At 37.5% G+C, this 25240-nt stretch overlaps 1 protein-coding gene and 1 pseudogene across 7 annotated transcripts in view; both read left to right on the top strand.

Moving 5' to 3' along the window:
* Positions 1–25240, top strand: part of BTBD7 (BTB domain containing 7) — a 61185-nt gene that overhangs the window by 15260 nt on the left and 20685 nt on the right. For all 7 annotated transcript variants that reach the window (XM_024567575.4, XM_045201408.3, XM_045201403.2 and 4 more), the window contains 3 exons: positions 780–967; positions 1325–2404; positions 23932–24140. In XM_024567575.4, coding sequence (XP_024423343.2) covers positions 886–967; positions 1325–2404; positions 23932–24140 — 1371 coding nt within the window. In that variant the 5' untranslated portion in view covers positions 780–885. The remainder of the gene's footprint in view (positions 1–779; positions 968–1324; positions 2405–23931; positions 24141–25240) is intronic.
* On the top strand, positions 6907–7035 carry LOC112312100 (small nucleolar RNA SNORA2/SNORA34 family; annotated as a pseudogene).

Below are 25240 nucleotides of genomic sequence, written 5' to 3'. Positions count from 1 at the left end.
TACCTACATCATTCCAGATCTCATGATGAGTGCCAGAACCAACGACTACCAAACATTGAAGCATTTTCTCTTGCGGGGCAGCGTTGTGGTTTATACAAGTTCTAGCAAGTACAACAAGTCCTGAGGCCCAAGCAAGCACCAAGTGCTAAAACATTTTTTCTTGTCAAAATGTGACTAGTACAGGGTTTTATGAGTTCTAAAGCCGATGAGTATTGAGGTACGACCGTGCTTAGTTTCAACTGCTCATCATTTCTTCCCCCCCTTCAGTAAAATGCCCAATTTTACAGATTAAAAATCAATTTAAGCAGTTTTATCTAAGGTAGAAAAACAATAAACCTATAATTTAATTAAATCTGCTTTTGTATATATGTACTGGTATCAACCTCCTAAGTGTTTGAAAATTGTTTTGAATATTGGATTATAAAAACTGGTGGCTGTTTCTAAGGATTAAAAAAAATTCAAAAATTTTTTCTAGTCTAAATACTTTCCCTTGTGATTTGAATTACTTTCTATAACTATATATTTACGCTAGTCTGATATGTTGCTTTTTACTGTCAGAAAGTATATAATTGGTATATTTTATGGCTCAAAATTGCAGCTAACACTGATTGATAATTGATGTTTAATTATTTGTTTACATTTTCTGAGATTTTTACATGTGAATTTGACAGCATATCATTTGCAAATAAAAGCCATTTTCAGTAGCTTGCTTTTTTTTTACTGTGCAATTTGAGATACATTTGAAAATACGAATAAAATTATTTTTGTTTCATGTCAAGAAATGAATGAAAAGAGGCTGCTGGATCCAGGGTTGAAAGTCTGTAAAGGCCTCTGGGGTTACGCTCTGAAGAGTCAGCAGACGGAGCGCCTGAGCGACTGAAGAAGATGGGTGCTAATGCATCTCACTGTCCGCATTCATGTTCCCCAAGGGTAGGGGCAGGTTCTCAAGCCCAGCAGACTTTTATAGGTAACTGTTTCCGTTTTTTCTAACTTTATTTTCTTTAGTGCATATAAATAGAATTGTGTTTTCAGTGGTCTTTTTGAATGAAAAGAGGATTGAGCTGTGAAAAAGTTATTATAGATAATAATTCTATAGCATCCAGGATTTTTCCCAACAAATGTAAATTTGCTCTGTTTATCCTATTCCTTATTTAATATAAAAATGAATTATTTGAAATTGTATTTTTATAAAAACAAAATCAGGGTTTTTAAAAAATGGTTCAGATATGTATAAAATTTTTTAGCATGAAATATGTGTTAAAGTGAATGTTGAAAATGAATGTTAAAAAAAACCACATTTTCATTTGTTTAATTTTCTTCTTAGGGACATCATCCTATTCTCAGCAAGGCTATGGTTGTGAATCAAAATTATATAGCCTTGACCACGGCCATGAGAAACCACAAGACAAAAAAAAGAGAACCTCTGGCCTTGCCACCCTCAAAAAGAAGTTTATTAAGCGTCGAAAATCTAATAGGTCTGCTGATCACGCCAAGCAGATGCGAGAACTCCTGTCTGGGTGGGATGTTCGAGATGTCAATGCATTAGTGGAAGAGTATGAGGGAACTTCAGCCTTAAAGGAGCTTTCTCTACAAGCCAGTTTGGCTAGACCAGAAGCTCGGACATTGCAGAAAGATATGGCCGATCTTTATGAGTATAAGTATTGTACTGATGTAGACTTAATATTTCAAGAAACTTGTTTTCCTGTTCATCGTGCCATTCTGGCAGCAAGGTGTCCATTTTTTAAAACACTGCTTTCTTCCTCACCTGAGTATGGGGCAGAGATCATAATGGACATCAATACAGCTGGTATAGATATGCCTATGTTTTCTGCTTTGTTACACTACCTTTATACTGGAGAGTTTGGAATGGAGGACTCAAGGTTTCAAAATGTCGATATCCTGGTTCAACTTAGTGAGGAATTTGGAACACCAAATTCCCTTGATGTAGATATGCGTGGACTTTTTGATTACATGTGTTATTATGATGTTGTCCTTAGTTTTTCTTCAGACTCTGAACTGGTTGAAGCTTTTGGTGGAAATCAGAACTGTTTGGATGAAGAGCTCAAAGCTCACAAGGCTGTTATTTCGGCACGGTCCCCATTTTTTCGAAATTTATTACAAAGGAGGATACGGACTGGCGAAGAAATCACAGACCGAACTTTGAGGACTCCCACAAGAATTATATTAGATGAGTCTATTATACCAAAAAAATATGCAAAAGTTATATTACACTGTATGTATACTGACGTGGTGGACCTCTCCGTCTTGCACTGTAGCCCTTCTGTGGGGAGTCTCAGTGAAGTTCAGGCTCTCGTCGCAGGGAAACCAAACATGACCAGGGCAGAAGAAGCCATGGAACTTTACCACATAGCACTGTTCTTGGAATTTAACATGCTTGCACAAGGTATGAAATTCTGATTTTTAATTTTGCTTTCTAAAATTACACATTTGTCTTCCAGAATGAAAACATAACTAGTATGTTCCATGATTTCAGTGTTTGGGATGTGAAAAGGCCAGTTTATTTCAAATGTATAGTTATGACATCTAAGACAGAATTAAGGGTTAGTATTAATGTGTCACTTCATTTAGTATTAAAAACAAGCATTCAAAACTAGTGACTAAGAGCAGTAGATGAGACTTAGGGCCCTTTCTTTCCTAATGTAAGACGATAGGTATGGGGATATATAATTACCCAGCTACCACCCACCTACACCCTGTCTGCACCCAAGTTTTGAACAAGCCATGTTTCTGGATTTCAAGGTTATCCTTTGATCTAGGACTTCTTGGGTAACTTACATTGTCTTATTTACACTTGGTGTCTTATCAATGCTGAAGTGTTTAGAATAAGAACGAAAGTTCGTAATAACAATGAATATAGTCACAATTGGGTATATTTAGATTTATTGGCTCAAAGAATTAGGCAGGGTTTCTGATTGAAATTGTAAAATATTCTGTATCTTTTCAAGCTCAGCTTGTACATAAAGCAGCAACCTACAGCATGTAAGACATATAAGGTATAGTTAGTGCTAGACTCATGTGCCTTCTTCATTTAATTTAAGCTAAAATTTTTAAGTTAGGGCAGCACATTTTTTATTATAGCCAAATGAATATATGGGCATTACATTAAAATAAATGTATATGTTGGTAAACATTAGAATCTTAACATTTCAGAGCTGAAAAGAGACCTTCCATTGGAGAGCAAAGGGAAATTGCTATCTTGGCAGAGAGCATTCTTAGCTTTCTATGGCCATATATTAAAAGAAAACAGGTTATATGACATGAAATTACTTGAGAAGTTTAGCTAATGAGCATTTGCTAAAAGAACATTAGAAGTTGCCAATTAGAAGAGAATGTTAATGGTTTCAGTAAAAGGAATAAATTTAATAAGGAAAGCTAATCACATTTTTCTAACTTGAAAATAATGTGTATTGTATGGCAAAATTAACAAATTAATAGGACTTTGAGAAAGAAAAAAATAAAATGAAACCCCAGTTAAATAACATGTCAGGGATAAAATGATAAGAATTGTACAGAAGACATTGATAAACATGAGTGAAAAAGTTGAGATTTCTACTACATAAACAATTTTTTAAAATCTTATTTCACCATTGTCTTTTTAGTAATGGTATTAATTTTGTTTCCATACAACAGTCAAAATGTCATTAAAATATTTTCCTATTAATCATTATACTAATAATAGTAGACCATTTCGATGTCAGACTATAGGAAAATGTGTTATCAAAAATAACTATCAGCAGCCGTGGCTGGGTAGCTCATTTGGTTAGAGAGTCTTCCCAATATGCCAAGGTTGCGGGTTTGATCCCTGGTCAGGGCACATAAAAGTATCAACCAATGAATGCATTAATAAGTGGAACGACACATTGATGTTTCTCTCTCTCTCTCCCTTCCTGTCTCTCTAAAAATCAATAAATTTAAAAAAAGTTTAAACATTCAAAGCAGAGTTTAAAAAAAAATAACCTAGCAGCTTAACCTTTTATTCTTTTACTCTGTAAAGCCAATTTGTCAGATATTGCTTCTACAGAAAGATTTGATGGTTGCAACATTACCAAAAGGTATAAATAATATGGTTTTATTTTTAACATGCTTAAAAAATAAACTAAAGTGTATTTTATATATTTTACTACTTTTAAAAATGGGAAAGCATTTTTTTTTAATATAGATATTTTTGTTGTTTTAAGTTTTGAATGAAAAGTAAAATTGTGAGCCAGCTCTTGGATATTAGGTAATGGTTGATCTAGAGTTCTTTTATATTAAGTGAGATAATTTTTTTAATTACTCAACTAGAAATTGTATTATTATTATTTTGGGGGGGTATATTTAAGATATAAAAAGCTCTGGCCGGTGTGGCTCAGTTGGTTGGAGCATCACCCTATAAACTGAAAGGTTGCAGTTCACTTCCCCAGCAGAGCACATGCCTAGGTTGTGGGTTCTGTCCCTGTTGGGGCGCATATGAGAGGCAGCCTATCAGTGTTTCTCGCATTGATGTTTCTCTCCCTCTCTCTCTTTCTCCCTCCCTTCCCCCCTCTCTAAAATCAATGAGTATGTCCTTAGGTGAGGATTAAAAAAACATATATGAAACAACATTCCTTACATTACCTTAATCTTGGTTACTTACCACAAAGTTCCTTTAGGAATGGTTGTATATGGCTCTCTATTTTCTTTTTTTATTTAAAATATATAGAGTTTAAGTTCACTGGTCTTCTGCTTTTTGTACTTGGTGTATCCCTTATCTTTTCTCCATACCCATGATACTCTTCATACTGAGGTTTATAACAGACCATACCTTCAACATAATGTTTACCTCATTCCTATGGGAAGGAGAAAATTTAGTCACTTAGAGAGGGATTTTATACCATAAAGCTTAAGAGCTCAGGTGCTGGAACCAGGCAACTGGATTTCAGTCCTTCATACCATGTTTTAACTTGTATAAAATTCTGAGGCATCTATTGTGTTACACATTCTCCTCCCATGCATCCAGCATGATACTACTTATGTACCTTTTTGGAGTAAATTAAGAAAATAGTCACCAAAATTATTTTCTGTGATTCATACAGTCTCCCAGTTAAGAAAGGCTGTGAGACTAGCCTGTTGGGCAACTTGAGGGTAGGCCCGTATTGTTCTCATCTTTGTGTTCCCAATACCTGGGACATAGTAGGCACTCAGTAAGTATTTTGAATGATTTAATGAGTTAACAACCAGTTTTAAAACAGACAAATTCTATCAAGGGGGGCTGGGACCTTGAGACTAGGTATGCCCTTCGAGGTGGAGAAGTGACTTAATAGTTTCAAGAGCATCAGAAAAAAGGCATTAGAGGCAGACAGCAAGAGTAGTTTGGCAAATGGATAAAAGGGAGAATTTCTGGCCTCCACTGAGAATGAATTTTATTGAGACAAGTAAGCAATCACTATTAGGGAGGTGAATTAACAGTAATGGGGCTTCAACTTGCCTGGCATTTTATGCCTAGATTTAGCTTTATATGATTTCCTACATAACAGATGGAACATAAGATTATTTCTTTTTCCTCCAAAGCCCAAATATTATAGTAAAAGGAATAAAAGAAGTATAAACCCTTAAGGACAAAATACCTGAGAAGAAAATAACAGTGGAAAAAAGGGTATTGAAATTTTTGGAAGTGGAAAGCAGATAAAGAACTGATTACTGGCTTAACAAAGAAGAGAGGTCTATAACTCTGTAGCCTTTAAAGGGTCTACTAAGAAGGGAAGAATAGAGGGTACTAAGTACTCTGGAAAGCAGAGATAAGCGTGGTGTAGAACTAAAAAGAGATTTGGTTTTAAGTCTTCTTACTGAATGGATGGACCCTTTTTCCCACCCTGGAATTCACCTTTATATGTGGTGCTAGAAAGGGATTTTTTTCTCCATATAATGATTTCGTTTCTAAGTACCCTCTGTTAAACAATCCATTTCCTCTCCCTAATTTGTACTTTAATTTTGTTTTAGTGGTCCATTTGTCTGTTCTTAACATCAGTATCACTTGCAGCCAGGGGGCAAATCCTGACCCGTCCCTTCGGCACTCCCTCCTTCCCTTGTCCCCCAACTAAACACAAGAGACCTGAGATTTGTTTTCTAAAGAAATTAAACTAGAAAGATTGCAAATCTGGAAATAGCTACAAAGGGATGGGGTGGGGTGGTAAGGCACCAGGTTGAAATCTGGAATTATGTGAGTGCCTACAATTAGAAATCAGTCCCTTGCCTTCCCCTGCCCTAGTCCAAGCCAGGCTAATGCAAGATAATTTAGAGCTCTAGAAAAGCTGATTAAAAAAAAAAAAAAAATGCTGATAGCCCATCGGACGGATACTGCTGTTTTGGAGCTCCACTTCAAAATTATGTTCAGCAGTTACCGAGTGAAAAAGCCAGTTAGCCTTCTGTTGTTCCACAAAGAACAATATAGTAGTCCCCTTTTATCCACCATTTCACTGCCGTTCTGAGTAGTGTGGGGAAATCTTGTGCCATCCTGCTTCATCCCATCCAGGACGTGAATCATTCATTCCCTTGTCCAGTGCCTCTGCTCTATTATGCTACCCGCTCATTAGTCACTTAGTAGTCACCTTGGTTATCAGATCGATTGTCTTGTTTCATGGTGCTTATGTTCAAGTAACTTTTATAGGGGCACGATGCTACGTCACGATGCCTATGTCATTCACCTCACTTCACCTTAGCTCACAGGCATTGTATCATCTCACATCACAAAAAGGGTGAGTAGAGTACAATAGGATATTTTGAGAGAGACCACATTCATGTAACTTTTATTACAGTATAATTGTTATTATTATTAGTTATTGTTGTTAACCTCTTACAGTACCTAATTTATTAATTAAATTTTACCGCAAGGGTTATGTGTAGGAAAAACATAGTATATAAAATGTTTAGTGAATCAAGGCCAGTAGTTTGCTGAAGCTGCTGGTTTCAAGCAGGAGCCTAAAGCAGTGTCTTTCTATGGTCTTTTGGCCATTTCAGAACTTAGGAAATGTAATGATCAATTCATTAGAAACATCTGGGTAAAAAAGAATGAATGAATGAATGAATAAATAAATAAATAAATAAAATGTTTAGTACTATGTGGTTTCAGACATCTGCTGGGGGTCTCAGAACACGTGCCACATGGATGGGGGGGACTGCTGTAGTCAGCAAGCCTGCTTGTGCAACAGAGCTTCCAAGTGGTTTTTTACTGCCTCTCTTGTAAATATGAAAACCGTCTAGGCTCAGTGGTCATTTGAGAAAAACTTCCAAACTGAGACAGATCAGAGCAAAAAGGCTACTAGAACTAAGAAACACACAATGAAGGAAGCAGAAAAAACTTCAATAGAATAAAAATACCTTCTTATAAAAGAACATTTTATTAAATTGAGACATAAATGGAATGCTATAAAAGTAAAAACAGGAGTTCTTGGAAATAAGGTAGCACAAATGAAATATAGAAGGATTAAAAAGTAAGATTAAAGAAATCAGGAAAGTAAAACAAGTAATAAAGAGATGGACAACAGTGGAGACAAATAAGAAAACTGCAGTATTCATCTAGAAGGTATAACATCTTCACAGGGAATGGTTTTAGAAACATATACCAGAGAAAGTGGAAGAAAAGACAGTATGTACCTAAAGAGTAATACAAGAAATATTGCCAAACTAGGAGAATATCTATATTAAAAACTTTCATCCCTCTCACTAGGGAACACCAGGGGAAAAGGGAAGATTCTGAAATGCTGCACAGAGTGAAAAATTAGGTTCCATACGAAGAAATAGGAGTCAGAATGGTATTGAAATTTTGAATAGCAACAACTGAATACTATAATACAGTGACATATAGTGCCTTCAAAAACCTGGTGGAAAATTATTTTAAACACAATTCTATACCCAGCCAAACTGTCAATGGAGTATAAGCCTAAATAAAGGCATTTTTCAGTCTTGCCTCAAAAAACTCACTTTCCCTGCACCCCCACTCAGGGAGTTTCTGGGAATGTGTTTCACCATGCGATGAAGTAAACCCAGAATAAAAAAGTATGGGATCCAGAAAACAGGGTCCAACACAGGACAGAAGAAGGGGAAATTGTAGTTACTGGCTGGCAGTAGGTCTACCAGGCATCCAGTCTAGACGGGACTAGGAGGGTAAATGGTTCCCTCTGGAAAAAATGAGTTACCTGAATGTTTGAACCACTAAGTGACAAGCAACATTGAAAGAGATTGTATGGGTCTTTTGTTGCCTTTACAAAGAGTTAACAATAAATGTATAGAAAACAAAGTGGGAAAAGAGGAAATTAATATCTCCACAAGACAAATTTTAAATTACACATAGAAGAAAACAATTTTCTTGGCTCAGCCATAAGCACTATTTACATAGTCATAATGTTAACACTGAATAGTGATAAAAATTATAGAGAGGTAAATACCAGAAGAAAGAGGTAAAGTATTGAGAGTGGTTTCCTCTAGGGAGCAGGACTGAGAGTGGAAAAGAAAGGGTAGGGGATTTTGTCTTTAAGGAAAGCTTTTTGCTACAACTAGGTTTAAGACTTTTAAAATTATGATTCACATACTGCTTTGATGACAAAATTACTTTTTATAATAAAATAAACATACGACATCAGCAGTCAAGAACCAGAGAGACCTAGATATAGGCCACAGTCCCAAAGAACTGGGGTATTCATCATATCTGTCATGAATATTAGCTAATGAGATCATGCTTTATAATTTTAGTTTACAAAGGGCTTTTACTTTCTCTCCTTTGGTCATCCTCACAACCTATGAGCATGGTAGGGCCCAGAGATTAATAGCTAGCCTTTCCCAGCGATGAAGTTGTGACTCATACCAGCTCTTCTGAACCCTGTCCCAGGAATTGGAGCGAGGTGAGAGAAAGCGGCAGTATGAGAACCAGTTTCCAGGGATGAGGGTGGGAGGCCATTGTAGCCTAGTGGTAGAAACAAAACAGTAGGCTTGTTTTTGATGCACCAACTCAAGAGTCTCAGCTGAGAGCCTGACTTGTGCTGAACCATTTGGGGTGGGGCTAAGCACTTGCAGGAGGGAAATGTGGGTCCAGCTAGGAGGTTAAAAAATTCGGGGTAGACTTTGCTTCAGAACACTCAGCTAGAGAGCAGAGGGCTTTTTACTGAGTAAGCCATTCTTTCTGGAATTGATGAGCGTTCCTGGATTGGTTATATGACTTTTTTGGTTGCCCAGCATAAGGACCTTCTTAGTTTTAATTCCTCACTGTGTAGGCCTTGATAGAAGGCAAAGCTCAAGTCCCAGTATAAAAATCTAAAAGGCCAGGACTGATACCAACCTTAGCAGAATGCCACTTCTCTGTCACATTTTGCAATTTGTTTTAAAAATGTCTCAGGGCAAGTTCCAGCCCCAAGCAGAGTGAGAGCCAAGCAACCAGCATTGCTCCCTCTCTGAGTCCTCCCCCACATACAGCGCCACAATGCAGTGAAGTGGGTTGCCCTGCCCTGGTAGATAGATACCTAAGGCTATGCCCCTTACAACATAACAGGTGCACTCTGAGACAAAGAAATATGGCCCAAGCGAAAGAACAGATCAAAACTCCAGAAAAAGAACTAAGCAATGAAGAGACAGCTATCCTACCAGATGCAGAGTTCAAAACACTGGTAATCAGGATGCTCACAGAAATGATTGAGTATGGCTGCAAAACAAAGAAGTGAAGGCTATGCAAAGTGAAATAAAGCAAAACATACAGGGAACCAACCACGAAGGGAAGGAAACTGGGACTCAGATTAATGATTTGGAGCAGAAGGAAGAAATAAATGTTCAGCCAGAAAAGAATGAAGAAAAAAACAAGAATTCCAAAAAAAATGAGAGGCTTAGGGACCTCTGGGACAACTTTAAAAGTTCTAACACCTGAACCATAGGGGTACCAGAAGAAGAGGAAGAGCAAGAAATTGAAAACTTACTTGAAAAAATAATGAAGGAAAACTCACCCAATCTGGCAAAAGAAATAGACATACAAGTCCAAGAAGCTCAGAGAGTCCCAAAAAAGTTGGACCCAAAGAGGAACACACCAAGAAATGTCATAATTAAATTACCCAAGATTAAAGATAAGGAGAGAATCTTAAAAGCAGGAAGAGAAAAGGAGAGAGTTACCTACAGTGGAATTCCCATGAGACTGTCAGCTGATTTCTCAAAAGAAACCTTATAGGCAAGAAGGGACTGGAAAGAAGTATTCAAAGTCATGAAAGGCAAGGACCTCCATCCAAGATTACTCTGTCTGGCAAAGTTATCATTTAGAATGGAAGGGCAGATAAAGTGCTTCCCAGATGAGGTTAAGTTAGAGGAGTTCATCATCACCAAGCCCTTACTATATGAAATGTTAAAGGGACTTACCTAAGAAAAAGAAGATCAAAACTATGAACAGTAAAATGACAACAAACTCACAACTATCAGCAACTGAACCTAAAAAAAATAACAAACTTTAAGTAAACCACTAGAACAGGAACAAAATCACAGAAATGGAGATCATAGTGGAGAGTTATCAGTGGGAAAGGGGGAACGGGGGAAGAGGTACAGGGAATAAGAAGCATAATTGGTAGGTACAGAATAGATGGGGATGTTAAGAATAGTATAGGAAGTGGAGAAGCCAAAGAATTTATTTGTGCGACCCATGGACATGAGCTAAGGGGGGAAACGCTGGAGGGAATGAGGGTACCAGGTGGAGGGGGGAAAAGCAAAGAAAAAAAAGAATGGGACAACTGTAATAACATAATAAAAAAAATACTTTAAAAATCGAAAACGTCAGATACTTGCTTTCTCAAACTTCTCTGGATTAAGACTTTTTGATGCTGGAGCTGAAAGTAGGAACTATAGAGAATTTTTTCTGCAAGGGGTGGGCAGCAGCATCTAGTGAAAAAAGAGAAGTCAGTGGTAGTGGCGTCAGTGATGGCATTCAGTGTCCAGGGGCAGAACAGGAGCTGCAGTGGCCAGGGTCCCAGGGCAGCACGGGTACTCATGGGGCTCCTCCTGTGATGTAGTTCGTCCTCACTCCACAACCTTTCTTTGTTCTTGTTTGTTTTCTGAGCCTGGTCTCCAGCTTTCTCAGCAACCCTGGGCTAACAGTATGCTTTCAGACAAATTCCTTTTTGTTTAAGCCAACTAGAGTTATATTCTGTGGTTGCAGCTTAGAAGCCTGGGTGACAGCAGTACCTGTATTAAAAGTACTAGAGTATAAAATTCCAAACTAGACGACTAGAAGAGCCTCAACTGAAGGATCACATGTTCGCTCGCCTACTTCGCACAGCGGCCTTAGCATACAGGGAGTAAAAGGCTCTGAAAATGTGAGAATGTACCATAGTTTTACAATTTTTCAAGTAAAAACCCACTCTTTAAGAGAACTATAGTTTTCCCATGAACTTTAACAGCCTATGGGCCTGCTGTAAGAATTTGTTTTCTTGTCACAAAATACTGTTGACCTCAAAACAAAGTAGCCCAGAAATAGCACCAACATCCACATGCATATTCCATCATAGGACATTTTACAGTAGTGCCCTTAAACCTGCAGGCTTTATTTTTTCATCTTAATCAAAAGTAGTTTTCTTGCAGGAGGTCAGGGGGTGAAGGTGAAAGGTTATAAGGGGATAAATGGTGATGGAAAACTAATTTTAAAAAGGAAAGAAAAAGCATAGTTTTCAATCTTTGGAATATGAAATTTATAATTTTAGTTCCAAAATGGACTCTGTGATGCATTGTCAATATTTTTAGTCATAATACATATGATTATATTATGTTGAATTAAAAATCTAACAGAAACAACTGAAAGCAATGACCTAATATTTTCCCCTAGCAACTTGGTTAGATTCCAAGAATGGGTGACTTGAAACAAATAGCAAAGACTAAGTGTCCTCACGCACTACTCAGTAGCTCACGCACTACCCGGTCCCTCCATCTTACTGTCCTCTCCATTGTTCCCATGTTGACACTCTTCCTTCTGTCTAGTTCATTCGTGCTGGCAGTTTGTTTTACTTCTGTCTGTAATTGTTTCCTCCTCAGCAAATTATCCTGACTATGCTTCCTGGAGAATAATGGAGCTAAGTTAGAGACAATTATCAACGGATCAGAGTAGTACGTGTAAGTTTCAGTTCCACATGCACTTTAGATGGAGAATTAATCTGTTTCAGAGTGGCAGTTCAAGTGACTCTCAAGTTACACATCTCAAATAATGAAACCTAGCACTTAATTTTTTTATACAAAATTATGACTAGGGTTGTAAAGTGTAATATATAATTACATGTTTTATTTTAGAACCTGAACCATTTTTCATATACATGACAAGCATTCCACCTCTGATCCTCTGCTCATACTTTTCTTTGTCTTGAAATATCTTTGCCTTTGATCGCTAAATGTCCAAATTCTAACCCCCCCTTAAAAACCAAACTTAGACTTCCCTTGTATTGTTTTAGGCATTCCAAATTAAAGTATTTTTTACTTCCTGCGAACTTCTGGATTTTTCAGAGTTTTTGTCATGTTTGAATCATCCTGAGAACCTAATATAGTATGCTGCTCTTAGTAGACTCTCAGTTACATATTTTGAATTATCTTTAATACCCGTGAAAAACAGGTAACTTTTCTTCTTTTAGAAAATAAAGGAATATAATTATTGTTTAACCTTAGAAGTTCCAAATAAAAGGAAAACACTAAATCTCAATCTAGGGGATAAAATATGAAGTATTACTTATGAAAGTAAGTTTAGATGTGGTCTAAATGGTGTACAGCTCTCTACCATTAAACTTGGTTTTAAGTTAAATTTCAAATAAAATTATGTCAAGTCTTTACTGTTTTGGTCCATTGATATGAAATAGAATATCAGCTGGATTTAAAATACTCATTGAAGCTAGCCAAAGATTAATGGAGTAAAAAGAAATAATAAAGAGAAAGAACCCACAGATGTGGACAACGGTGTGGCAACAGTGGGGGCACGGGGTTGTGGGGCTGGAAGGGGGCACCGGGGAAACAAATGGTAATGGAAAGCATAATACAAGGAAAACGAGTAAGAGTTAACCAGCAAAAAAAGAGTTTAATCCAAAGTCAATCCTTTTGTAATTTATAATTTAGATTAAAAAACTATCTAAAATTTCAATAATAAAAATGTATTTACAGTAATAAAACAATTTAGAATGTTAAAGTAACTTGGAAATTGTTATTCTAAATTAGGCATTTTTTTACTTTTTTGTCATGTTTAATTTATTAAGGAAATATAGAGTTGTAAAGGGTTGTCATAGGTTCTTGTCTGTTAAAGGTAGAGTGTATTCATCCTTATTTGAAAATTTAAAAGACAGTGAGTGTAAATTAATATTATGGCTTGTTATATGACTTTGTAAATGTCAATGTTTATTAGGCACTTTGTAGCCATAGCCAAGAAGTGTTATTTCTAGGTACAGTTCATCTACAGTAAAATCTATTAAATGTTTTCTATTTCTTTTTATTTAATTAGAAACCTTTTCTCAGCAATAAGCAAAACCTTTTCTCTGTGATACTGAAATTCTAAGGCTGGCACATTGGGGGGAAGTGATGAAATAGGAGGAGACTTGTTCTGTTTTATTTTATTTTCACCCATCCCAAATTGTGTATTGTAGTCAAGGTCTGAGAAATTGGATTTAATTTGAACGTGACAGGCATCACTATAATCAGTAAAAGATGAAATGCTATACTTAGGTCAGTATGGATATGAATACAAAACTTTGAACAACATAGTGCCACTTATTTGGAGTACATTGGCCTCTAGTCACCATGAAGAGAGCAGATAACATCTCCAATGGTGCTGCCCAGTGCAACATGTTCGGAAATAGAGAAAGGCTTGTAAACTTAGGATATCACACTCCGTCTTGAGTTATTGAGATACCTGTTTTTCGCTGTACTTTGCATGTATCACTATTTACATATGACTTTCACAGTAAAACAGAATAGTTAATTGCGTGAATTGATCAAAACTTTTGATGGCAATAGGCCTAAAAAAGGACACAGTTCTTTCAAGACCTTAAAAGCTAATTTTTAAAATTTCAGATTAGCCCTGGCTGGTGTGTCTCGGTTGGAGCCCTCCCGTGAGGATTAAAAATAATAATAAAATTTTGGGCTAGCCTGTGTTTCTATGCAAGGTATAGTACCAGGGAGAAGAGAATTAAAGTGTTTTTAATCCCACTGTGTGCCCAAACTTCATGACAGGCACTTGACAGTAAGTGCCTGTCTGAAACTGATCTTGTCTTTAGAGTATATAATGCACTAGTTGAGAGAGGAAATAAGACAGGTAACACAGGTTAGAAGATGTGGAAGCTTAGAAATAAGTGTTTCTAAACACTTACTTGTACGTTGTTTCATTTCATCCTCATAACCCTGTGAAGCTTGGAGAAGCTTGGGTTTCCAGTTTGTACAGAGAAGTTCAGAACTAAATAACAGTGCGCACATTTAATGATGTTTTATAAATACGAACTTTGAGGTCATATCTGTGTCCTGGTCCTGGTTCTGCCACGTACTAACTGTATGCATTCTGTCTGGGCTCCTCGACGTGAGCTTGTTTCTTCTCCGTGCCAATGCAGGCAGCACCCAGGCCTGGCTTACCGTTGTCAGTGCCTTAATAAATGTTTCAAAGCTGAGTGTGATAACTCCTTAGAAAATGTACATAGAAATGAGAATTGAGTTCTTTTCCTTACACATCATTTGAAAGCATGGTTTCCAAAGTCAAAAAACCCCAGATTCAGATTTTTTAAAAACAACGATACATGTGATTAGAATTTCAGAGAACTTTCAACCTTAGATGGCAAAACAGGGCCATTATAAATGATCCATAGCGCTTTCCTATGGTTGCGGGCTGTTTGGTCTAAAGTCCCAGTTTGATTCAATTACAGTTGTCCTTTTCTCTTAGAAACACTGACAGATGGCTTAATTGCTGCCTTTGCCTAAAGCCCCAACTTATTTTTATTTTTCTGACTCTTTGAATATTCTTATACCTTTCATTGCTAAGAAGTACAAAAACTATGCAATCCAAAAAGCAGGTTATTTGGTATAAGGAAAATAGGATTGAGGGAGGGTATAGTGACTGAGCAAGGAAATACCTGGGCTTTTCAAACTCACTATTGAGATACATAGAGTTCAGTTTCTGCCTTAAAAACAGATATTGTACTTAGCTCCTAAATTTTTCAAAGTAGAAGGACTCTGACCCAACAAAAGTATTCTGTCTACTTTTGGCTTTGGACGAGGCTAGAATAAAGTATTCTAAGAATTTAGATAGATTAGTAATGATATTATTTAGCTATTGCTGTGTGCAAGACACCGGGCTAGCTCTTTCTGTGGAACACCTCATTCAATCTTTACAATAACCTGTAGGGTAGCTGCTATCATTTTTCCCATTTCGGAGATGAGGAAACAAAATGCTTAAGTTGTTACTTTCCCAAGGTGACTTCTAGTAATCAAAAGATGGACCTCAAAACAAGAATTTATACTCAGTAGCTAAGTTTCCTATATACTTTGCATTCATAAATAAACCATCTCCCATAGCAACTTTAAATTTGGATGACTTATTTCAAAAGCAGTTCATGTGCATTGTTGAAGAAAGGGTGTGACACAGAAACACAGCCTAAGGTATATTTTCACCCACTACCACTTCTTTCCCCAAACTCTTAACTTTGACCAGTTAGGAGTTTTCTTACAAACCTTTATATGTGCAGGAGTGTGTGTGTGTGTGTTTCCCGTGCATATCTTACTCTGTTGTATTGGGTTGGCCAAAACGTCTGTGTGGTTTTTTCCATAAAAAGACACATTTTTCATTTTCACTAGTAACATTATTGATCTGGCTATTTTGAGTGTGTCTCCCTCTATTTCCCATGTGGTATAGCGTTGATTGTTCTCAATTGATGTCTTGATTTGATCACTATCACTTCAACTGGTCTGCCCAACTGTGCAGCCTCGTCCAGCAAGAAATCTCCAGCACGAAACTTCACAAACCACTTTTGACTCATTCGATCAGTCACAGCACCTTCTCCATACACTGCACAATTCATATTTTGTGTTTCAGTTGCATTTTTACCTTTCTTGAAAAATAAAACATAATATGCCAAAACTGTTGCATATTTTCTTCCATCTTTGGAAGAAAACTTCTTCCATTTCTTCCATTAAAATGGCTACGCAAAAATTCACCAGTTTTGATAAGTCTTTTTTTAATACACATTGGTGTGACAGCTGTCACAATGCAATCTAACAAAATTGTTTCAAATAAAGTTAAAGACAACTAAGCACTACTAGAGCCATCCTCTGGAAAAACAAACTTTTGGCCAACCCAGTACAAAGAGCACCACACTATATACTTTATTCTGTGTTGCTTTTGCTTGTATAAATACCTCCTAAAGACTGGGTCATAGTTCGGAGTATATTTACGGTGTATGGAACCACTAAAACTGAATATAAGCTGTCCTGAAAGTTCCTTGCCTCCAACTATTTTTTCATGTATTTTGATGAAAAGGAATATCAGTTTCTGTTATAAATTAACATGGGCTAACCTCACAGTGTCTCCATGAAGGGGATGAGGAAGACTGAGACGCTAAATGATTCTGAGCTCTGTTTTGGCACTTTCCACTAAAACATTCTTATATACCTCATATTAATAAATAAATGCTTTGTATGCCATGTCACTTGAAGGTGAAATACCCATGCATGTGGAAACAGTGCCAGAAAGTGGAAAACATAGTTCATACGCTTAAATGTCTATTTCTTACCTTGTTCCTCTTCAACCATAATAGAGCTGGCCTATTTCAAAGTGGATTAGTTTTAAATTTACATTTCCACTGTCAGTGTTCTTCCTAATTGAAATTTTCGTTCAAGAACATTGCAGAATTTTGACACTGATTCATGAAAATATTTCTAGAAAATACATGGGTTTTCTAAACCTGCTGATATCAGAGCTTGTAACTAAAGTTTAGAAAATGTTGTAAGCCAAATTTTGTACTTAACAGTTTCTTTGTTATTCTTATACTTCACCTTCAATTCTAGATTGATAGTTTTTAAAGTGAAACAATAAGACCGTGTTTAAAGTCTTCCGTGGTATGAACTGCTCTCCTAAACTACATTTTGATGTGAGATGCATTGTTTTAAGGGAGCACACGATCATATTTAAGAGATAACTAACCAGTAGATATCAAAAAATATCACTGATTTTATTTTCTGAAAATCATAACATGTTTCTACGCACAAAAGCTTTGGATTTTTCTCACATTATCATGGAATTAAGGATGCTAGCTACGTTTTGTCACTAGTGGGAAAATCGTTTCAGGGTAGTAAACAGGTAGAGGTGTAAATGGGTATTTTTTTGTTTTAGATAAAGAGCTGTGAACCTCTGAGTTTTTCATGTGCTGAGTGCTAGGATTGTTTTTATTTAACAATATAATAAATGATCTTTGAGAGGAAATTGCATGGTACATTTAGGTCGTCGTTGTTTTATGGTCTTTGACTTGCTCTACCCTCTTAGGACTACACTCCCTTCTTTACCGGGACCATCCCTTGCAAATCCCAGGGCCTGCTTTAGGGTTGGAATGTCAGTACAGTGGGGCCTCACTGAGGAAATAATTATAGTGGTGGCTGATACCGTAAGTTGAAACAGTGTACTATGTTATGAGTATATTACTTTATTTGACCCTAAAAATAATGAAGTAAATTTTGAGGGTTGGGAAACATTTTCAAATGAGGAAACGGGAAAAATTTTACACATCACACAGCTACAGGAAACGGATTGGGCCTGATCAGTCTGACTCTAGATGTGTATTTTGCATCTCTCTTCCAGTAAGGTGCCTGCACATAAGAGCTTGTGTTCACTTTCAAGGAGTTCAGGCATCCTGTAGGTCTGGTTAGAGCCCCCGAATTACACTGTAGCAGAGGCTTATTTGTGATGCCTTTGCCAGAGAAGTGACATCCTGTGAATACCTCTCCTTTTCATTATGCTGTTCTCACTTACCTCCCCAAACACATAAACAGAAATGTTACAAGTGTCGTGTTAGGGCCCTGGCTGGTATGGCTCAGTGGATTGATTGCTGGCTTGCGAACCAAAGGGTCACCAGTTCGATCCCCAATCAGAGCACAAACCTGGGTTGTGGGCCAGGTCTCTAGTAGGGGGCGCACAAGAGGCAACCACACAATGATGTTCGTCTCCCTCTCTTTCTCCCTTCCCCTCTAAAAATAAGTAAATAAAATCTTTTTAAAAAATGTCGTGTTAGGGAACATTATAAAGTAAACATTAAAAATACATAAGTCTATTCAATTAAAAATCTTAAAGGTTCTTAAACATAGTCTTGTTTGTTTCTTTTTATGGCTTAAAGAGAAATCTTCTATCTTTATCAATGGTTGTCTGCGCGCTTTGGCCTCCTCCTCTATTACTAAGTTAAAGGTGATTCCCTAGAAGTTTTCAGCTTCTTTCCCATCTTTGTCTGCATTTCCCTCTCGCACAGTTTGGCAAAAGCTGTGAGAATGAAGAGCACGAGCACGTGGCGCACATTGTCACACCCAAGCATTGGGGTCTCACTCCGCATCAGCAGGGAGTAATGTTCTCAAAGTAGAGAAAGTCTCATTTCCTTTACACTATTTTCTGGCCTTTGTGGTCAGTGGTTAATATTATACTGAGCCTTGAGGGAAGGAACACCCAACAACTTTCATAGTCCGGTGGTTTTGCTGTTGTTGTTTTTTAGTAATTTCACTTTTTGAACAGGTACATTCACATGAAACAGTATTCAGAAGGTAAGAAAAGGTAACTCGTTGAAGAGTCTCCTGTCCTTCCAACTTTCTGTCTCCCAGCCACTCAGATTCCCTTCACAGAGGCAAACAGTGATACCAGTTTCTTGTGTTTTCATCCGTCCAGAGAATGTCTCGGAACCTATCTTTTAAAATATATTGAAAGGAGCATAGAAAGATATTTAGAATAGGTCTGTAATGTTAGTAATGCTTTCTGGCGCCTAGCTGTTGCAAGGGAATATTGTGACTATTAAAAGGGGCAGAAACTAAGAAGATATACTTCCATGTAGATAACTGCGCTACACTTTGACTCTGCTTCTGTATTACACCTCTGTCCCCAACAGGGACAGCCAAATTGTGAACGTTAGCCAGAAGGGTGTGAGAAGTCAAACCCAGAAAAGCTCAGCCTACTGTTCTTTTGTAGTGAAAATACATTTAATCTAGATTTCTTGAAATTTTTTCCAGCTCTATTGAGATATAATTAACATAATATTGTGTAAGTTTACGGTATACAGTGTATTGACTTGATGCGTGTATGGATCGCAAAATGTTTACCACAAGGTTACCATATCCTTTACCTCACGTAATTACCGTTTTGTTGTTACGGTGAGAGCTTTGAAGCAGTCTGTCATAGCAACTCTCAAATGTACAACACAGTGTGTTAACTGTAATCACCGTGCTATCCATTAGATCCCTGGACTTCCTCCAACTCGCAACTGACTTTGTAGCCTTGGGCCAGTGTCTCCCTCCCCCCACTCCTCGGCTCCTGTGACCACCCTTCTGCTCTGTTTCTGAGTTTGGTGCTTTAGATCTCTCATGTTCGTGAGGCCACACAGTATTTGTCTTGCTCTGTCTGACTTATTTCACTTAAAATAATGCAGTCAGGGTTCATCCACATTGTCACAAATGTCAGGAGTTTCTTCTTGTGGCTGAGTAGTACTCCATTTTGTATATACAGGGTGAGACAGAAGTAGGTTTACAGTTTGTATGGAAAATAATAAAATAATTAATAATAATACAAAAATAAACTGTGTTTTGTGTACTCACAACCGTAAACCTACTTTTGCTCCACCCTGTGTAACACACTTTTCTGTATCCATCCATCTGTTGAGGGGCACTTGCGTTGTTGCCATGAATTGGCTACTGTGAAGAAGGACGCGATGAACGTGGGAGTGCAGGTGTCCCTTTGAGACAGTGATTGCATCACCTTCAGATGTGTATACCTGGTAAAGGGATTGCCAGATCACATGGTAGTTTTATTTTGAATTTTTTGTGGAACCTTCATACTGTTTTTTGTAGTGGCTGTGTCATTTTATATTTTCACTAACAGTGCACCAGGGTTCCCTTTTCTCCACATCCTCACCAACACCGTCTTTTGCCTTTTTTATAATAGCCATTCTAACAGGCGAGATTATATCTCATTGTAGTTTTGATTTACATTCCCCTAATGATTAGTGATGCTGAGCACTTTTTCATGTATTTGTTTGCCATTTGTATGCCTTTGGAAAAAGTCTTTTCAAGTCTTTTGTCCATGTTTTAATCAGATTGTTTGCTACTGAGTTGTATCAGTTTCTTTTTTTTTATATTAACCCCTTAACAGATACATGATTTGCAAATATTTTCTCCCATTCTGTAAGTTGCCTTTCATTTTGCTGATTGTTTCTTTTTCTGTACAGAAGCTTTTTTAGTTTGATGTGGTCCCACTGGTTGATTTTTGCTTTTTAGTGTCATATCTAAAAAGTCATCACCAAGACCAATGTCAAAAAGCTTTTACCTGAAGTTTTCTTCTAAGAGTTTTACAGTTTCGGGTGCACTTAAGTTCTTACTCCATTTTGAGTGATTGAAGATAGCGGTCCAATTTCAGGGAAGGGGACAGATTTAAAATAAAAATGGAATGATCAGCTATTGATGGTATCTTGGGTATGGGCTTTGGGAAAAGGAATCAATAATAGTACTTAGGTTTCTGGCATTGGTGACCGTGGAGATGAGATATTCTTCTTTAAAATAGATTAAAAATGGGGTAATAGAATTCTCAGAGGAAATGAGTGACTTTTGAGTTTAAGATGTCTGCAGATACCCGTATAGAACTCTCCAGTGGGAAGTTTAAAAAGTGAGTCTGGAAGTGGGTTTTGAGCTGTGGGCTGGAACTGTAGGCCTGAAAGTCGTAAGGACGCAATGCGAGTTATAAGAGCATGGAGGCGGATGGAGGCACCCAAGAAAGGGTGCAGTAACAGGAGCTGTGTATTCACAGCACTCGGCCAGGGGCAGAATGTTGGGACAAATGAAGGATTTCAAGAGTACAGTCTCATTAAACCTCATAACAACCCTGAGTGAGGAGTCTAATCCCAGTTTTACAGATGAGAACATTCAAGCTCAGAGTAGTTAAGTGATTTACCCAAAGTGACTCTGCTGCTAAGAGGTCAGAGTGGGATTTCTCTGTCCTAAGTCCAATCTGTATGATTTCAAAGCCCATTTTTTTCTTACCATATCTTCTTTGTAAAAACCTCAAGTTTAAGAAATACGGTGTTATCATTATTTTTTTCCTTACCTCTGTCAGTATTCCAGTTTAGTAATATTGTGGTATGTCCTTTTAAATAACCTTTTTTTCTCTGAGGTCCCCTGCTCCATCCCTGAACACATCCAGCAGATTACCTTTTCTGTCAGGTCAGCTCATGATACTCACCCTCTAGCCCATTGCCTGCTTTAAAACCACAGACTTGACTGAAGTCGTCCTCCATTGGCTACCGAGAGGGACCTGTCAGCCTGGCATTCAAGGCTCACCATGAAATCACAAGAACTGTTCAGAACGTTTCCAAATCTCCCAGTTCTCATCAGTACTTACTCATGCATTTGGATGTTGTTTACACGCAGATTTCATTGCGATGATCTCGGTGTTCTTTGTAAGGATTTCATTTTAATGTTTAAATTAAATTTTAATCTTTAGATTACTCTTATGTTTACTCTGTTACCGTTTTTCTTAAAATGACTATCTTTGTGGTGGAAGCAGCTTAAATGTCATGTGACCTGAGTTCCATATCCACTGTAGGGGCTTTTTGTCTACTTATTTCTAACGTGATAAGCCAGTCTTTGCTCCTACATTTTTCTAGAAGGATCCTTTTTTTTTTTTTTTTTTTTTTTGAGTGGAGGAAAGGAGAGCAATTCTAATCATTAGAAGCTTAAAATTAGAAATATTCTTAATATCGAGTCAAAATCCTCCTTTTAACATGTTTGTTTCCAGGACCTGCCCTAGGAACAACATTGAAGTTGGTCCTTTCTCCTTTGCCTCCTGAAGTGTCATCAGACATTTCAAGATAGTTCTGTCTCTCCTTAGAGACATAAGCCAAATAATCATATTTGCTTGGACCTTTTCTCCTATGACAGGTCTTAAATTTTCTCCTGAGGATTCTGGAGTTTTGTTGGTTCCCCATCTTAAAACATGGGCCCTGGAACACAGCACCCCACAGGAGAGCAGTACAATGTTCTTCCTTTGATTAGGGCCCTATGCTTGTATCTTAAAAGCCTGAGATTTCTTCAGCTTTATAGCAGCTGTGTTACACTGTACATTCCTTCACATAAAATACCCAGATAGTATTTTTACATAGGTGGTGGTTACGCTAGCTCTCCCCTGTCATCCACTGTGCAGTTGATTTTCTTTAATCTAGAGAACTTTCCTGCTTCCCCAGTTACATTTCATCTTCATTTTGACCCATCGTTTTAGCCAAGTATGATCATGTTATACAGTGTGTTGTTAACCATGTTTCCCCGTTTTAGGGCATCTGGAGGTTTTGAAGCATGCTTTTCACGTTCTTAATAAACATCGCAAAAACAGAGACTCTCGGTTCATCTGCCAAGTTAATCAGTACTACTTAGAATGGTTCTGTTAACCACTTTTCTGTCATCGTCTTCATCTCTTCATCATCATATCTGCAAAGATCTCATTTGTAAATTCAGCAAAGTTTTATTTGGTACCTACCATCTGCCAAAGAGGTGCTAGAGATACAGTGAAGACAGCAGTCCCTGTTTTGTGGAGCTAACAATCTAGAGAGAGCAGGAAGTATTTTGTTAAATGTTTTGCAGAAATTGGTTTACACAATTCTCTAAGATATTCTCTTTATTTGGTACCATATCAGGAAAGGAAATAATGAATCATTACTTTTTGCAGACTTTATATTGACGACTAATGATCTATCACCTGAAACTGGGATTCATTTCCTTTCTCCTTTCACCTGTCATGGTTTCACAGTAGTTTTGAGCTCTGGAAGTCTTTGGAGTTTGGCTGGATCTTTCCAAGCCCTGTGCTCAGTAGAGAGCAGCCTGTTTAGCCACATTTTTGTTGTTGTTTGTATGAACATCTCATTTTTTTCTTCCCATATTTTCTGGGTCCATTTTTATTTTTTAGTAAACTTAGTTATGAAGGATTTCTGTTCAACTTTAGTCATTTTTTCTTCCACAATCTTTGTCACTCAGATTTTATATTTTTCTTTATATTTTGAAATGATCTTTCCTAAGGAGATTAACTGAGTAGCCTCAAATTTTCTTTTTTTTCTTTGAGCTCTTAAAGTGCCATAGCCACTTTCTCCAGGATCCTGGTCCTTTTCACTTAAACTACCTATTCCTTTTTAATTTACCAGAATTAATTCCAGATGGGCTTAAAACTGCAAGACTTTATCTGTATTCCAAGGGATTAAACTATCAAAGTACACGTTCTTTTTTATTAGAATGATACAAAGAGCAGATGTCCTCATAGTTCAAAGAAGATAGCCCACCTGTCGTCTTCGCAGGTACAGGTACGGATTTTCATCACCGTTCAAGTGCCATCCGTATCCTCCTTCCGGCCAATTCCCACCATCGTATCATTTACCCACTCTTTCCCCTTTGCTCCAGTATCTTCCACTATAGTAGGAGATACTCAGATTGTGGGACTTTCACATAGATATGTACTTTCTTAAATAATTGTAAGGATTTTCTGCCTTTTTTCTATGGATCTGTCTCTGTGGAACAGCAGAGTTCCTATAGAGGTTAGTCCATTGTTACTACCCATCCCGCCAATCCTTGGTGATTTCCATGAGATTTTATTTATCTCCTTGTTCTTTTTTACTGTTGCTGCTTTTAAGTGTAGTGTCTAACACACTGATGTTCAGTAAGTAATATTTATGATTAACCTCACGAAGTATTTGCCTTCTCTTTTAGGCTGTGAGGATATCATTGCTGAGAGCATCTCATTAGATACCTTAGTTGCCATCCTCAAGTGGAGCTCTCATCCATATGGCTCTAAATGGGTGCACCGACAAGCTTTACATTTCCTCTGTGAGGAATTTTCCCAGGTCATGACTTCGGATGTTTTTTATGAACTCAGCAAAGACCATCTGCTTACTGCTATCCAGTCTGACTACCTGCAGGTAATCATTTATACACCTCTCACATTCATTGTCATTCATATGTCCTCCATGAAACCCATCTGTACGCTATTATTCTCACCTCTAGAGAGATCTACCCACCTAGGAATGCCCTCTTCACATTTGTACACCAAAGCCTTCTAGCTCTGGCCCTTCGTGCACTCGGCTACTATGACTCGACATTGTGAACCATCCTGTGTCCTGACTGACCACGCCAGAGGGGTTGAGACAGTAGGCAGGCTCAGAAGCACATCCCAACAGTGGTTTTCCTGGCTTCCACTAATAGTAAACTCACTGTACCAGTGTCTTACTTTTTGGTGGAGTGTTAGATACTTAGGCTGTAGACAGTCGCTTAGGCAGCACACAGTAAGAATAATAATTTCTGATCTACTCAAATGCTCATTAAAACTCTGTGTATGTGTACTACTGAATGTTTTCAACTACTTTTAATCAGAAGCAGGTTTTAGCAAATTCTGTATTCTTGATTTATATATCCATCTAATTTGGTAATTAAAACTAACAGATTTAAAATACTACAAAAATTTGCAGGTAAGGCATGTTTGGCTTAATTTTCTTTTGCATCGGTTTTATGAATTTTATGCTGAAAATTGTACGACAGTTTTAGTGTTATGAAGACACAAAAACCCAGTGATCCATTTCTTATTTTTTATAGTTGTACTAGAAAAGTTATAAACTGCTTCCATCTCTGACAGAAATGCAGCAAAGAGTTAAATAACCCACTTAGCATCTGTGCTTTGAGAGCAGTACAAATGTTGTCACCTTGGGTTTGGTTTATTGAGGTCTGTGTCTGTTAGCCTTCTTTGACTGTCCCGACCCAGACCCTGTGCATCATGGGAGTTAGGGTTTGTCAGTTTTCTCAGATGATTGTCTTCAGAAGCTTTGCGTTTTTTCTTAGAAAGTAAAAACCTTGGAGAGCAGCCTAGATTTGCTTTAAAATTTTAGAGGAAATACAAAGAAATGAGGGACACATGCCACTTCACAGATTGCGCTCAACAGGCCTTTCAGCAGTCCGTGGAGCGCCTCGTGGGGGCTGTCCTTGCAGGAGCCAAATGTCCTTGCCGGTGGCCTCTGTGTCCGTACAC

Source organism: Desmodus rotundus, chromosome 7, assembly GCF_022682495.2.
Source record: "Desmodus rotundus isolate HL8 chromosome 7, HLdesRot8A.1, whole genome shotgun sequence".
NCBI lineage: Eukaryota > Metazoa > Chordata > Mammalia > Chiroptera > Phyllostomidae > Desmodus > Desmodus rotundus.
This window is presented reverse-complemented; position numbering and strand designations above follow the sequence as displayed.